Raw genomic sequence first — 13,392 nt, 5'->3', positions numbered from 1 at the left:
TTGATGACTCAACTGTAAACATTCTGGACTTGTTTGCCCTGGAAGTCTGGACATTAGCTTTGTTGAATGACTGTTTGGTGATGATTAGGTCCTATTGTATTGGCACTGACATTTTTATACTGTCAGGTCCCTTGGTGAACATGCTGCCCATCGACACGGTGTTTGTGGATGAAGGGGCAGAAAAAGTCCCAGCTATGGGGCTCGGGGCGTTTGTCCTGGACAGGGTGGACGTCCTGCAGTACAGGTGAGTGACTGCTGACCTTGTGTTTGTGAATGAGGGGCAGTATATAAAATAAATCCCATCTGACGCCCAACACTTGCCAGATTTCTGACAGACAGTCTAAATTTACAGCTAGCCTGTCCGATGGTCTGGTAACACCATTGGATATGTTCCATACATCCTAGTGATATTGTCTGGTCTGGTAAAACCATTGGATGATATGTTCCATACATCCTAGTGATATTGTCTGGTCTGGTAAAACCATTGGATGATATGTTCCATACATCCTAGTGATATTGTCTGGTCTGGTAAAACCATTGGATGATATGTTCCATACATCCAAGTAATATTGTCTGGTTAAATCCCTGATGTCTGGCTCGTATATTGGTTTATTTCATACACTGATGATGGAGCAGAAAATGTCTTTGGGCATTTGTGATCCTCAGGGTGGACGTCCTCAAGTATAGGTTAGTGACAGGTGATGTATTGTTGATGAGAGAGCAGAGATGATCCCGACCAGACATTTCATTTTGTCCGGGTGTATGTCTTTCAGTACCATAGACAGGGCACTCCCTTGCAATAGCCATATTGCAAAAGGTCCTTGTGAACAAATGATAATTGTTGTGCTTTGTGTCTTGAAATCATACTGGTCTCACTTTTAAATTATGCTGCTGGTCCTTCTGCAGTATTTTGGTGGAGAACATTCCGAAGAAAGCCGAGCGTTCAGTAACAGCCAACCTCACCATCCTCACCACCAACATCTCCATCACCCTTGAACTCCATCCTTCACAGGACAGGGACAAGGCGTACAAGGCCCATGTGAGTTTCTCCAAGTATAAAGACAGTAGTCAGACCAGAATAATGCCCAGCTGTGTCTTGGCTTATTGTTGCATGTTCATGCAATACGTTTAACTCTCCGTTTAACTTTCGTTAACTTTACACTTAACTTTCACAAACAACGGCCTCTTGTGCCATCACACAGAACATAACTTATCAGTTAAAGTTACCTAGGCACCGCTGAACATGATCACTTGCCAGGTGCCATCTTGTGACATATCCTGTCATATATATCCTAACTAACTCTTGACAGTTAACAGTGCTACTGAATATGCAAATAAACAATTAGTTTGTAGGTTTTATTATTGATAATGTTAATTTGTATTGCTAGGGTAAAGTTCCAGAGTCCACCCAGGCAATGATCCAAGCTCTGGCATCTGGCCTCCTGAAGCTGGTAATACACAACCCCGTCATCGGGAAGAAACCGTTCAACGTCAGCCTACCCACCATCACAAGGGACCTTTGTACAAGCCCAAAGGTAGGCATCAAGGGCAATCATGACACCCCATCCACAAACAGTGCAAGCTCTACATCTACAACTGTGGGGAAAGTAGTGTTAACAATTAGCTAGCATCATTTTTCAGATTTTTCTTTCCAGATTCTTATTGCATATATGTTGTTTTTGTTGTATTTTCGAAACTGCACAAATTGCATTTGCAAAATTTCACATTCTCTGTAAAATGATGCAACATGCTGCTCTAAAGTGATGACTAATATATCATTAACGGAAACTCCCCTAACTCTTGATTTTTCAGTAAATGAAATGAGTTTTCTAAGAATTAAAAAACATTTTCAGGCTCTGACAACGCCTAACATATGTTCCATTGTCAAGTGTTTCAATCATTAAAGCAGTAGTTCCGAAATTGTTAGTGTTCGGGTTTGAGAAATGTGATTGGTCACTTAGTTGTTTGGTCACTGTGACCAATCCGATTATTTAAATTATTTGGACCACCAGTAGTGAGGAGGAGAGACTGCAAGGGCCTTCATCATCAACCCCAGCCCAGGGCCCACTTGCACAAAGCGATCTTAGTGGTACGGCTGTCTTAAACATATGTTGGAGAGTGGGAGTTACAACCATTGTGGTGCTAAGATCATTTAGTGCAAGTGGGCCCAGAATTGCTTGAATGATCAGTTAATGATTTTAAATAGCACTCTTGTGCTGCTGATTCCCATTAAAATGCTTTCATCATTTTGCAGTGTTGGCATAGGTTCCCTGTCTGTCGATGGGCCTTAGTGTGCTGCAGTAAATATATTCTCTATTTTCTTCACCAAACCATGGCTACCATGATTTTCAAATACTGACAAGTGATTGGTTGTTTGCAGACACTATAGTGAAACAGGAGAGCTGAGTATATGGAGTTAGTGTCACAAAAGTGCAGGATATGTCATTGTGTATTACAGTTTATCAATTTTGTGTGAGATATATTTGATTAAGGTAAAGCGTCACATTGGTGTTGAACATAGAAATTCCATTGTGACAACATATTCGGGTGAACTAATACTTTTGACCTTGCAGCATTTCTGTACCACATGGACTAAGGTAAAGTTGGTCTTGCAGCCTTTCTGTATTGTGCCTTGTGTCTTTCAAATTAGAATATTAATTTCAGGACTTCTTCATTGGTGAAAGTGACCACTTCTGGTCTGTCGGAGACAAAGCTTTACCCAGTGTCTATGCTCTTGTTGGAGACAGACTCATCTTCAAGTATTCCTCCAACCACTCTGTCTACCTCATGGCATCCAAGGTAGGTTGTAGTCCTTACAACAACTCACCATACAGAACACAGTGAGACCCCAGATATCCAGACACATTTATTTTTGCGGTAATTTTGCGGATAACTGAATATCAGGATATCTGGATTTCTGTCATCCATGCTTTGTTGTAGAAACGGTAGCAAGCAAACACTTCTGGGTTAAAATCACTTCCAAAACAGCATGGTGGGGGGGGTGTTGTTTTTTTTACAGAAAATTGACCGGAAGGCAAGGTTTCTTGATATTGGGGTCAAGGTGTCTGGGGTATCACTGTACACTCTTCTTTTTAAAGCAAACAACTTTTACAAGTCATGTACTATCTATACAAGCTCATATATCATGCTTGCAGAATATAGAAATTAAAGTCAGAAACACAAAGTGCTACCAGTTAGGATAGACTGGTTTTTCAATATCTCATTCTTGAAGCTTGTTTTATAACACAGGTTCTCTAGTAATGATCACAGCCTTGTCAAATGCTGAAATGTATAAAGTGTTTCAGAAAGTGTCTGCAAGTTTAATCTCATAATGGCTGTGCACCAACTTCACTGTGTGCTATCAACATAAACACATTCCTCAGTTTTATCATACGGATGTTTATCTGTAACAACTCCTTGTTCATGGGCATTATGGGGTTTTCAATAGGTTTTCCCATTACATTTGATGATTTGATGATTCTTTGATCATCAGTTACAGGTCAAAGCATCTTGTAGCCATTTTGAAACCATTGAGTGTGAGTATTGTTTTGTGTTTCAGTCCGCCTACAACAGTTGCAACTTCACTGATGCCACAATGTTGAAAGGGTCGTCTGAGAACACCACGCATCACCTGCACCCACTCAGGAAGGCTGGCCGATTGTACTTTGCGTCTCAGCTGGATTGTAATGCCACGCCTCCAGTGAAGGTCATGGTCACTGTTGTAGAGGGAGGTAGGTGCTGACAAGAAGACGAATAGGTCAGGCTGGGTGCACATGGGCCTTTTCATGCCCAAGGCTGCTTTAAAACCTTACCAACCAGCTTGTCTACCATTAATAGGTCTGATTTATAAAATGCTTCATGATTAATATACAGTCATTATTATTATTATTATATTATAAGTGTTCTTGTATAGCGCACAAATCAAACTGCAAGGCAATTTCTCTAGGCAGTAGGTATTTTTCCCTCGATCACCGGATGTCAATCTCAATAGCACATCGTATTTCAATCTCAACTCCCTGGGGAGTATACAACTCTTGCTGCCACTAGACGCAACGAGTTTATTGTGGCTCTCTCATCCTAACGAGGATACCCCGTTTATCCGAACCTCAGATACACGGAAAACTCGCCCTCTGAATTAAAATTCCTTAAAACGAATTCACAACGTTGTAAAATTACCTATCCGGAAATCCGGTTTCCGTAACCTGCCTACCATTAATAGGTCTGATTTATAAAATGCTTCATAATTAATATACACTGGAAGAAACTAATGAAGAAACACGCGAAAATGAAGTGTTCCAGTTTCTATTACCAGTTTTGGATAGCACTGTGGGAGCGCATCTCTAAAATATTTACAGATATTTATGTTTGTTCACACATAGCTGCAACTGCCATGATGTAGTATGTTCCCTTACTGGTATCACTCAGTATGTATTAAAACTATTATCAAGGTTATATTATGGATATGCTAAGACTAACATTTATACTGAGTTGGAGCTATGCGTTTGCTTCTGAGAGATCGCAGCTAGATCCTATGCTTATCGTAAGAAGAGGTTGATAATTCTAGGTGTATGAATCTGTTTCAGTGGCCCCACAGACAGCAGATCTGAATGACTGTGGAGATTCTCTGTACGACATTTGGAGGAAACAAAAGCTGTCCAAGTTCACACCACCTAACCCAATTGGTTCAGCATTCGGAGGCATCATAGTAGGGCTGATACTGTTGGCTCTCTTTGTGGTATGGGATCGGAGAGTTAACCAGAAGAAGAGTGGAAACCTAGCTCTGTTTGAGAGATTCTAGTGAAGAACAATGCATCTAAGCACAGAGTTAATGATAACACAGTATTACTTTTGTACTTACACAAAAAGTAGGACTCGGTAACATTATTTACCTAATAGTATTTCTTGACATAGTAGTTATCAAACAGAGCCTTAGGATGTTTGAGGTTAAACTGATAAACCAAATATTTTGGGTCCTACAGCTTGATTTTTTAAAAGATATGAAAATCCCACCATAGCCCCACATGTCAACCTGTCTTTGCAGACAAAATTATTAATGAAATGGATTTTTTTACATAAATTGTTATTCAAGAAATTCCTATGATAACCAGGGTAATGTATTGAAATGAAAGCAATTTTCTAAATTAAAACAAACACACCTTAATATCTCTCACATGAGAACCTTCATTTTGATGGGAACAGAACAACACAGATGTGAACTTGATGTCATGACTGATTTAAGGAGACCAGCATACTTTCCTAGATTTTCAAAGTTCTTTTAGTGCTAAGACAGTCATAAGTGCCATGCATTAACATTAACTTATGATGATCTTAGCGCTAATAGAGTCTTGAAAATCTAGGCCCAGCTCATACACTTGGAATCTCAACCTCACTGAAAGGAGCCCACCAAGAATAGAAATGCAAAACACAGAGACAGATTGAGAACATCATGGGGAAAAGCCAACTAGTCCTACAGGACCTTGTCTTGTCTCAGCTACACCCTGACATGTTGCTACATTGTTGGATGATTTAACTCCTTCTCCTGGAGCTATCTGATTCACTCATGTAGCGATGAACTACAATATTACATGAAAATATGGTATATATTCATGTTTTGATCATGTCTGATGGATAACATCATTTCTACGCCGTCATTTGATGCACAGTAGGAAAGTAATCTCAGAGAATGTTTCGTGGCATGGAACAAATGGCTAAATATGATTGCATGATACCATTAGATGGTGTCTAAATCAGCTGGCTGTGTGAGAAAGAGCACACTCTGTTTGATACCAACACACTTTTGTTGAAATTTCACACTGCATATCTTTGCAGCTCTAGCATGTTTAACAATGTGTATCAGTGCACTGGTTGGGAGTGTCATGACAGCCCAGCTGTATCAAATTAAGCTTGTCTTCAGAGACAGTTTCCTTTGATTCATGTTATGCTGTATTTAATCAAGGCTCAACAGGAAACTGTCTTGAACAGTTTTTCAAAAGATAAGTTTTACTTAACAGTGTGATGATGAAAGCTTTAATGTTGAACGCTTATGTTCCCCAGAAGCAACTTGTTCTTGTATAGCAATGCACTAAATGATGTTATCCTTACAATATAGGTGACATTGATCCACACCAAGAGCTTCTTTAGGTCACTACACCATCGTCAAATATAAGAGATACTGTGAGCCCTGTGATCATAACCCTAAACAACCACATTGCCATTTCGACAGAAGACCATCCAGATATACTTTAGCAAATTATCTGCCAGACCACAGTGCTACACAGATGTAAAATTTGCAAGCCCTGACCAAAACTTGCCTGCCCACAAAATATTTTCATATACATGTCATGATTTTCACCCAGGGGTGAATTTGAGAATGTGGCAGTCCATTTTAAAAATAACCTGTCATGGGCAGGCAGGCAGGCAGGTATTTTGAACGCTGATTGTACATAGTTACCTCTTATTTGTGTGGTGATATTAATCCCATCATTACATTGCAGTATACTTTTGTTAACAAGCATTTGTTTATGTTTCCATAAATTGCATTGATATATTCATTTTTTACACCAGATTTTTAAACATATTTTTACAATTGGGACCACACTTCTTGGTATGTATATTTGCTGAATTATCTGTATTTACTTAAAACCACTGAGATTTGATTCCATCTTTTGAATACTTGTTCATACATATCACTTCTGGAACTTAATTCCATGTTAATGTATGTGGGAGAAAAACAGAAAGGTGAATGGTCAACCCTGTCGACATGGTCGACACTGCCAAAAGTGTCAAATTTTAGATTTTTCTCTTTGACGTGTTTTTCCAGATACCATTGAAATCACCTGTTTACCTCACCTGGTCACTTATCAGTGGAGTTGATATAAACACATATTGCAGGTTGTCCATTTTGTGATTGTTTATAGTACAACATCAAACTGTTTAACATTTTGTATACTGTTGTTTTCTACTTCAGGATTGAATTTTGAAATTTGGAAAATGGTTACTGTGGGTTACAGGATCCAATAATGAGCTAGTTCTTTTCCACTTAGAGATGATGGCTCCTCAAATCATATTTGATTGTCCAGGGTATTGTTTTACATCTATTACGTTATACAAACCCTGGATCTAGAAGCCATCAAATCATTTGTTGTGTTGTCACAATCTCCCTCTCCTGTATCATTAACCAACCATGAACTCAACAACCAATCAAATTAACCTTTCATAACAAGCAGACACAAGTCAGCATTGAAAATAGTTCCCTTCTTCACCGTACACTTTGTTTTTGTTCAAACAAATGTTATGTATTTAAATTTTCCTGTGTTATTATTGCCAGGGTTCGTTTTTGGATTAATTTGTCATGTAATCAAACTAGAAAAAATGTATGGCCTGACCAACTTGCAGTTCATGCAGTGGTTTCATGTTAGATCTCCAAGGAGGACAGTAATGTCATTTGAATCATGTTTTGTTTGTCCCCTACATTGTCAGTCAAAGAAATCAATGGGGTAACAAAACACACGGGAAACTGAAATGCAAAATCATCATTTTGAGCAACAGATTGTTCATGAAATGATATTGCCAGTGTTGAACAAAATGTCTCCTTTCTTTATGGGTGAACATTGAATTTGTTTGTTGAAATATATGAGTTTTGTATTGGAAGAATAAACTGAATGAAACGACCATTCACTACTTAATCAGACCAATCACATCAAAACGAGACATTTTCCAATATTTTGCCTCACTTGATGAGCATCTGAGGACACCTCAATAGACGTCCCATTATGTGAAATATAGTATAGGCCATCATAGCATTCAGACAAGCAAACCTGATATCTGAATCTTGGTAAAAAATATAGTCAGGGTAAACCCCCCAAAAAAAACAAGTAATGCTGTGTTATTGTAAATATTTGATCACCATGTTGTGTTGTGATCACCATGGTGTCTGGATCCCATTAGGCTACTATGGATGGCTTGTTTGTGTTTTGTGGTGGGTTGGTTATCCTTGGATAAACATCTGAAATTCAGGCTTTGATATAATAAAGTCAAGGTACCAGGTGAGTATTCAAGAATCCACTAACCCTTCACAATACGACTGAATGGTCAAAGGTTGCGCAGGGTTCTATGGAGGCATTCACAGATCTTGAAAAAGAGAAGTACCATAGTAGAATACCTGATTGTAAGTGCTTGTCATCAGACTAATATGACAATAATCATTGTTTGAAAAGAGTTATGTTTCTTTATTGAGTCAGGATCTGACTCCGATTTCCCAAAAAAAATTAAGTTGTTACTCAAATTTCAAACTGAGTTTGACAATTTGAAACAGCTGATTTTTTTTATCTCAACTGCTTTTATTAAAAAAAATAGCCGAAACAACTTAAATAATCTATGCACCAAACTTAGATTGTCTACTGTGTTTGAGTTTAATATTAATTTCAGTTAATTCTGGGAAATGCATTTTCCTACGTTTCTTCAAATTAGAATACAAACACAAATGAAGACTCAAACTTAAGATTGTTTCTTGATTTCAAACCCCAGCATCACCATGACAGACTCTTAATAAGAGCACTGTGAGAATGTTCACTGGACATTTTTTGTCTAGTCAAGTAGTAGATAATTCTTAAAACTGCTGCTAGCCAATTATGAGATCTATCACTACAATGACTTTACTACAACCTCCATTCTCCAATATAGGCTTAAGATAGTCGTAGCGCTAAGATTGCTTTGTGGAAGTCGGCCCTAGAATGTTTGCATGACTGATTGTAGTCAAGGTTTGTCAAAATATATTCATATCAATGGTTGCCTGACGAGCTTTAGTTCTCATGTCAGACACCTTGATTGTGCAACTGATGTCATTTTTGGTATTTCACTTTCTTAGTAAATAACAAATTCTAGTACTTTTTTGGTTGAGTCCCATCTGGGATTAGACCCAGAGTCAGACACCTAATCTCCAAAACACAAAGTCAACCACCTAGCCCACTCAGGCACCACAACTTCCACCTTTATTGCATATTAGTCTCATTCTCCTCAGTAGTACACTTAGATTTGTCTGTGGCATTTCCATGCTTGCGGATTTCAGTGGTAAACATACAAAACCTGCATCTTTTATGACTTTCTTTCCACAAATACCCAACATGCTGTGACATACCTAGAGTTGTTCAAAACTGAACTAACCCAACTGCCTCACTCACTCCAGAATATAGCAAAAAAGTTTTGGTGAGATATTCCTTGTATTTCATATGGTTATTTGGGTTTACTGCTGCAGTATAGTTCCTATGCAAATAGTATTTTCATGTGAATATGGAAGACTTGATACATGATAAATAGAATTCCTAACACATTCTCTTATAGAACAGGGCAAAACTCTCGTAAGCCTAAGGTCTCGTAACTTTTCTCGTAACATTCCTACTTCCTATGTTACAGTATAGGAGGTACGAATGCTACGAGAAAAGTTACGAGACCTTAGGCTTACGCGAGTTTTGTGAAAGGGGCCCCAGGTCACAATATGGCTGAAATAGTGCCAATGTGACATTAAATATAGTAGTATAAACAATAAGGGTATTGTTTAAACTACTCTTTAATATCATTAACAAAGATCTACACCCTTTCCCAAGGAGGAATTTCTGACTGATTTCAATGTTGATAAAACATATTATAGCCAACTACCTAAACACCTACATAAGACCTGAATCAGACACTGAGCCCATAATCAAATATGTTACTCTAAAAATAGACCTTGAATAGTATCACTGTAGTCATTATGCTCTGCTACCAGCAGGTGTGAATGACTTTAAAAATAATACCTATCACTGATGCCATAGAGCTGCTCTGCTGTGACCCACTTTAAGTGTAGTCTAATAATAGACCACTGTTGTCTCTACACTGACATAGTGTGGAGGGAGCGGATGGTGTCAGTTTGGGTTAAGTTTTTTGGGAAAGGGTCGAGATCTTTGTTAATGATATTAATGAGTAGTTTAAACAATAGGGCTCTTGTACCCCTATTGTTTATACTACTAAAATTAACTCAACCTTAAAGAACGGAATGTTTAGCTTAGATAAATCCGTCCTGTGAATTTCTGTCAATACTTTAGACTCATTGCTCAAATGCTCAAGAGACAATGAACAAAAAGCGAGGGTAACTCAAAACATAAGACTTGAAGGAGGGAGATACCATAAGTGTAAATAGTCTAAGGCGAAGTCACAAGGTGTGTAAAGTGATGTGTTGTTCATATCAGTCAGTATGCACTAAGACTGCATGAATATTTACAACTTTGATACACTGAATAACAAAATTTTCCTAGGAATATCATTTTTGTGTTACTTCAAATCAAAACCAACTTTTACCAGGCTGAATAATGGACACCATGACAAATGGATGTCAGGATGTTTTGTTAACTATCAAACTCATCATTGGTGATGAGTAGATGTCGAAGGCCATTTTGTGAAATGGTGCAGAATAAATGTATCGTGTACGTTATGTTTATAATGTACGAGTAAATCATCTTACTAAAGCAAACAAAGATGAGATTATAGGAGTTCTAGTAGATGGGACATTTTCGGGGGGATTGCCCTAAACTTGTGATTCCTACCTTTTACCTGCCATAGATAATGATCACCTGTAATGTCGCATTTCCCACTATGGGTTCATTACAGATGTAGCTGCATCAGAGTTATTATGTCAGTGTGAATCTCAAACCCAGGATTACTAACATAGAGAAGTTATTCTGACAAAAATATGGTAAGCTAATCTTATGAGAGGGATCTAGGTAATAGTGATGATACATATATGTGCCCTTTGAAATGTTGCTGAAAATATTTCAAAAGATTTAGTCAGAGGAGTTCAAGCTGAAAATATTGTACACCTGATCTATGAGTGCTATAAACTGATATGCCCAGTGAGAGCTGGCCATGGTGATTGAATGTCATGTCACTTGGTGTTAGTAGTGTGCCATTTGTGCCTAGATCTGTCTGTGATACTTTGGTAAGTATATGTATGTTGTCACAGAGATAAGGTATTATAATGGTGATGTATATATGTATGTATAAAATATAGTAGATGTGTATCACATTTACATAGCTATATCAGAGCCTTTTACACTGTAAGCAACTCTTTCCTTTTTTTTCAAAGTTTGTGAAGTAGCTTTTTATTGTTTAATATCGAACATCTTGTCAGAAGTCACATGGTTATTAAAACCAATTTAGCATTGCTGCTACATTTTATCTGTTCCACAATGGATATCCCCAGGGTATACGTTCCAGTAAGTTTCCACTATACCCTGGATGCATCGATGACACGGCCCGATGATATTATTACCTCCCCTTGCTGGCTCCGCATTCTCACAATAGCCCATCAGCTAATCTGCCATTACAACCTAGCTTGCCATGTCAAAGATAGCGGTCGCAGCTATGAAGGTTTGTTTGCAGTGCCACTAAGATTTTGAGGAAATCATACAAATTGATTGATCCAAAACTTTAAAAAAATATATGCAAAAATTCCTACCTCTTGCTGAAAACATTTCCTTGGCCTTTGTTGCCATGGTTAGTTGGATAATTTAAAAAGCGAAAGTGAGTTTGTCATTAGTTCTCTCAACTTCCAAGCGTGGACACCTAAATGGCTAAAAAGCGGACCAAGGGAGGTAATATATTTATCGGGCTGAGCAGCAGATACTTCCAGGGTATAGTGGAGACTTATCAGACTGTTTACCCTGGAGATATTGAGGACGCAATTGAGCTTGTGAAATCTATTCATATAAGATGGTCAAGGGACATGTTATATATGAGCCTTGTGTTTACAAAATGCAGTATGTTTCATATCAATACTGATGTTTGTGGTTGATACTTATGAGGGTATTGCTAGCTGGCCATGAATACTCTATATACCCAGTATATTACACTTCCTGTCCTAGTACTGACAGTCTTCAGATGTTGAACCACAGATTTCAATGGTTTCCTTAGCTCAAGCTGAAATGAAATTATGTTTTCATAATATTGTGGACAGCCATGAGATTCCTATTCTCTTAAAAATTTCTTTTCATAACCATTTTTCTAAAGCTTTCACTCATCATGAGTACAATGCGTGAAGCCTATTTCTGGTGTTACATTGCTGAAGTATTGCTAGAAGTGCAGTAACACCAACGTTGTCACCACATCAAACTTAATCACCACATATTTTCGTGTGTATAGATCTCTGTGTACAAACAAGCCATGATACAACATGTCTGCATTTTAATATGTGTACATCTAGTGATAAACAGTCTGATTTACATTAACCTCATTTTACAACCATTGTGTTCTCTTTTGTCTTCATCTTCTACCATGATCAGCTGTGTAAGTGCTTTGTTTACATGGGTATGTTGTACATTCCATTGTTATATCATGTTTGTTTGTGTTTCACAATTGTACATTTTTGTTTGAATGTTTCTTGTATGTTTGGTTTGCCTGATAAGAATCAGGCAAGAGGCACCTATCATCTGTTTCTCCATTTATTGTGATGTGTTTTTATGACAGGTATGAACAGTACCTACAGGAGCTTTGAACGTTTTGCCATGGTATTGTTGTACTTTGATGTGATACGTAACGTGACTTAACTGGTAAAATAAAACATGAAAACATTAATACTCTTTGTTTCACTAACATCATAGGAAGGCATCAGTCTTATGATCTTGCAATGTCTTTCTCTTGACTTGGACAGTCTAAGTAAACTTATCCTCAGTACTTTACACTTTTACACACCACTACTGAGTCTAACAAAACCTTATGGAAGGTTGTGTAACCTTTGAGACTGACCAATCAGAACACAGCTTACCAAATTGCGAAAGTGGACATTCGGACATACCTTTTGAACTTTTCATCTTGAAAAGGTTCGTACCTGAACGATTCTGAATGCTATTCAGCATAGGATCGCTTTCGCTTAAACAGTCGCTGAAAATGGTGTTTTGGGCTGTCATCTTGCGGAAATATTAACTAATGATAACCATGTCAACAGAAACTCCAAAGCGTACATACTGCAGGTCAAATAACTGTGTTATAAGCAGATGTTTGTTTGTAAAGAGATCTGTGTTGGTGACCTGAATATTTTGAAAGTCCCTCCGATCCCTAAATAGTAGCCATTGTCTGATTGGTTAAATCTGTTTAACCGTCTTGTGTTTGATTGGACAGTCAATGGTCGCTCAAAAGTTACCTGACGCAACCTTCTACTAGGTTTTGTTAGACTCAGTGGTAGAGTGTAACGAAATACATTGAGACTAAGTTTACTTAGACTGTTGACGTGGAGAAATTCTAAGGGTGCAGCTTGTTTTTCCTTGGCTGGGATTGAAAAGATTTCCTCTCACAAACTTTGTCTTCACCCTAATCTGACAAAAGGCATCATACAGTATGTCAGAGAAACAAAGCATAACTCCTCAA

At 38.0% G+C, this 13,392-nt stretch overlaps 1 protein-coding gene across 1 annotated transcript in view; it reads left to right on the top strand.

Moving 5' to 3' along the window:
- LOC137294848 (uncharacterized) overlaps positions 1–4,825 on the top strand; it is a 93,732-nt gene extending 88,907 nt beyond the window's left edge. The window contains exons 18-23 of the mRNA XM_067825975.1: positions 127–244; positions 907–1,039; positions 1,389–1,535; positions 2,665–2,799; positions 3,560–3,731; positions 4,584–4,825. Coding sequence (XP_067682076.1) covers positions 127–244; positions 907–1,039; positions 1,389–1,535; positions 2,665–2,799; positions 3,560–3,731; positions 4,584–4,798 — 920 coding nt within the window. The 3' untranslated portion in view covers positions 4,799–4,825. The remainder of the gene's footprint in view (positions 1–126; positions 245–906; positions 1,040–1,388; positions 1,536–2,664; positions 2,800–3,559; positions 3,732–4,583) is intronic.
- The last annotated feature ends 8,567 nt before the right edge of the window (positions 4,826–13,392 follow it).

The sequence above is a fragment of the Haliotis asinina genome, chromosome 8 (genome assembly GCF_037392515.1).
Source record: "Haliotis asinina isolate JCU_RB_2024 chromosome 8, JCU_Hal_asi_v2, whole genome shotgun sequence".
Classification (NCBI taxonomy): domain Eukaryota; kingdom Metazoa; phylum Mollusca; class Gastropoda; order Lepetellida; family Haliotidae; genus Haliotis; species Haliotis asinina.
The sequence above is the reverse complement of the archived record's forward strand: the minus strand, read 5'-3'. Positions and strand labels throughout refer to the sequence as shown.